This window comes from Pteropus vampyrus, unplaced genomic scaffold, assembly GCF_000151845.1.
Source record: "Pteropus vampyrus isolate Shadow unplaced genomic scaffold, Pvam_2.0 Scaffold39, whole genome shotgun sequence".
NCBI classification, from domain to species: domain Eukaryota; kingdom Metazoa; phylum Chordata; class Mammalia; order Chiroptera; family Pteropodidae; genus Pteropus; species Pteropus vampyrus.
In genome coordinates, this window is record NW_011888820.1 from 9,974,449 (window position 1) to 9,976,595 (window position 2,147).

The following is a 2,147-nucleotide window of genomic DNA, read 5'->3' on the forward strand; positions in this document are numbered from 1 at the left end:
CAAATTTACTACACTAGCTGCACTGACATTCTGAACTGGTTTAAATGCACACGGCACAGGTAATAAAAGCTCAGATATATTTATGAATTTGGCAGCTTTGGAAGGAGTTTGTTAAAAGACATTAAGTACTTGAGCAGGTGCATCCATTCATCTGGCGAATAGTTACTGAGTGCTTGCTATTGTCCTAGATTTGTTCCAAATTATGGGAGATATAGAAAAGCAAAAAGGTTGTCTGCACCCTTAAGGAGCTTCCAGAGAAAATGTCTACTGGTCCCCATTACTTGGTTAGCAAGAACTCATCCAACTTTTATGTCGTGAATAATTAGGGAGACGCTGTTAAATACGGATATCACCAGATATCAGGAAACTCATATCTCAGCATATGTTTCCACTTGAACATCTGACTCAATGTAGGCAAACTTAAATTTGACCTCAGCTTAAGTACAATAAGTGACATGTTTTTTCCTATAAATGTGAAAACAGAAAACAAAACAATGAATTAAATGTTAATATAGAAGGGAACGATGATGCCTTAATTTCATTTGTAAAATACTTATGGCAGTATAAGTCATGGGTCCAGTGTGACATCTGCTGATTTATGCTGCACTAAATTATGTTATGCTCATTGTCATTTCTTCAGACAAGCTTTCCTTGACCACTCTGTCTAAACTTGCATTCCCTTCCTCTCATACTCTAGTCCCTTAGTCGGGCTTTATTTTTTTTCACACCATTTAATCATCTCCAGTCACTGTATATTTATTTGTTTAATGTGCATCTTAAATGCTACAGGTCTCTCTTCCCCATTAGAATGTAAGTTTCTTGAGAGTGAAGCTTTATGTTTTTTTCCTCGCTGTGATCTATTTTTCCAGTGCATAGAACAGTGCCTGGAATATAGTAAGTGCTCAATAAACATGTGTTTTATAAACGAATCAATGAATGAATGAAGCTTTAGTTAAATGTAAAGTTTTTTGTCTATAAGTCTTCTTTTTTATAGTGAGATGAAATTGCATTGTCATAGACTTTTAAAGGAATTCTCTGGATTCTTCCTTTAAAACACGTAAATGAATGATGATTAGATAAGATTCATATCTGAAATTACTCAATACTTTTCAAGATATCTCAAGATAAGTGAAATACAGAAGTCATGAAACTTCTGATCCCTTGAAATAAAGTATAGGTTGGCTTAAATGGGCAATCTTAGTATATTCTTAGCAAATCGATAAGAGCATAATATCGGTCAAGACATATATTCCATGTTTCTTCTTAATTATTTTAGAGTACTTTGCTTTTCATACTTATATTTAATAGTTCTTTTGTATTAAATTGCAGGTCAAAAGAAGTAACAATGTGTTTTTTTCCCTAGACTCCTGGGGGAATCAAATTGCAGGTCAAAAGAAGTAACAATGTGTTTTTTTCCCTCTATATAGAGTCAGTTATCGGACAGCCTATCGACATGGGGAAAAAACTATGTATAGGCGAAAATCCCAGTGTTGTCCTGGATTTTATGAAAGCAGGGAAATGTGTGTCCGTAAGTAAGAACTTCATCCCTTTAAGTTTCACTTATTTTTCCCAATGCTGGTTTGACTCTTTAATGGCAGCCGCAATGGAGGCCTGTGGAGATGGGGCAGCGTGGACCAATCGCTTTCTTTCTTTGCTGCTTTCTTGGTTTGTGTTAGGAGAGAAGCTTTAACTTCATCCCTCTGTCCTATCGAAAACCTCCAAGTGAATGTCACTTGAGGAGAAAACAGATGTTATTGAAAGATGAATCATGGCTGGATGTAGCAATGTTAATTGCACTTCTTCCATAAATGTCTCTTTGGAAATTGGTCAGCGAGTCATTAGATTTATAGGTCACAGAAAAGAACAGAGATGTAACTTTCTCACAGCACCCGACCAGAGTACTGAATCAACTTGTGAGAGATCAATGTATTCTTTGCCGGTGCATGGAATGATGAGGTTTATTAAGGAAGGATGAGCTTTCACAGTGAGAAATGACTGTAAGCCTGGGTCACAAAGTAGACCTTTTTTAATTGTCATTTTCTCTCTCTCCGCCCCACTCCATCTTACCAATTCATTTGGAGATATCTTGAGAAAAGTTTGATATTTTAATGATACGCTAAAGAAAATCCTAGATTATCATGTGAGAT

General features: G+C 35.9%; 1 protein-coding gene across 1 annotated transcript in view; it reads left to right on the forward strand.

Moving 5' to 3' along the window:
- Window positions 1-2,147, forward strand: part of MEGF10 (multiple EGF like domains 10) — a 165,231-nt gene that overhangs the window by 53,375 nt on the left and 109,709 nt on the right. The window contains exons 5-6 of the mRNA XM_011358336.2: window positions 1-59; window positions 1,428-1,528. Coding sequence (XP_011356638.2) covers window positions 1-59; window positions 1,428-1,528 — 160 coding nt within the window. The remainder of the gene's footprint in view (window positions 60-1,427; window positions 1,529-2,147) is intronic.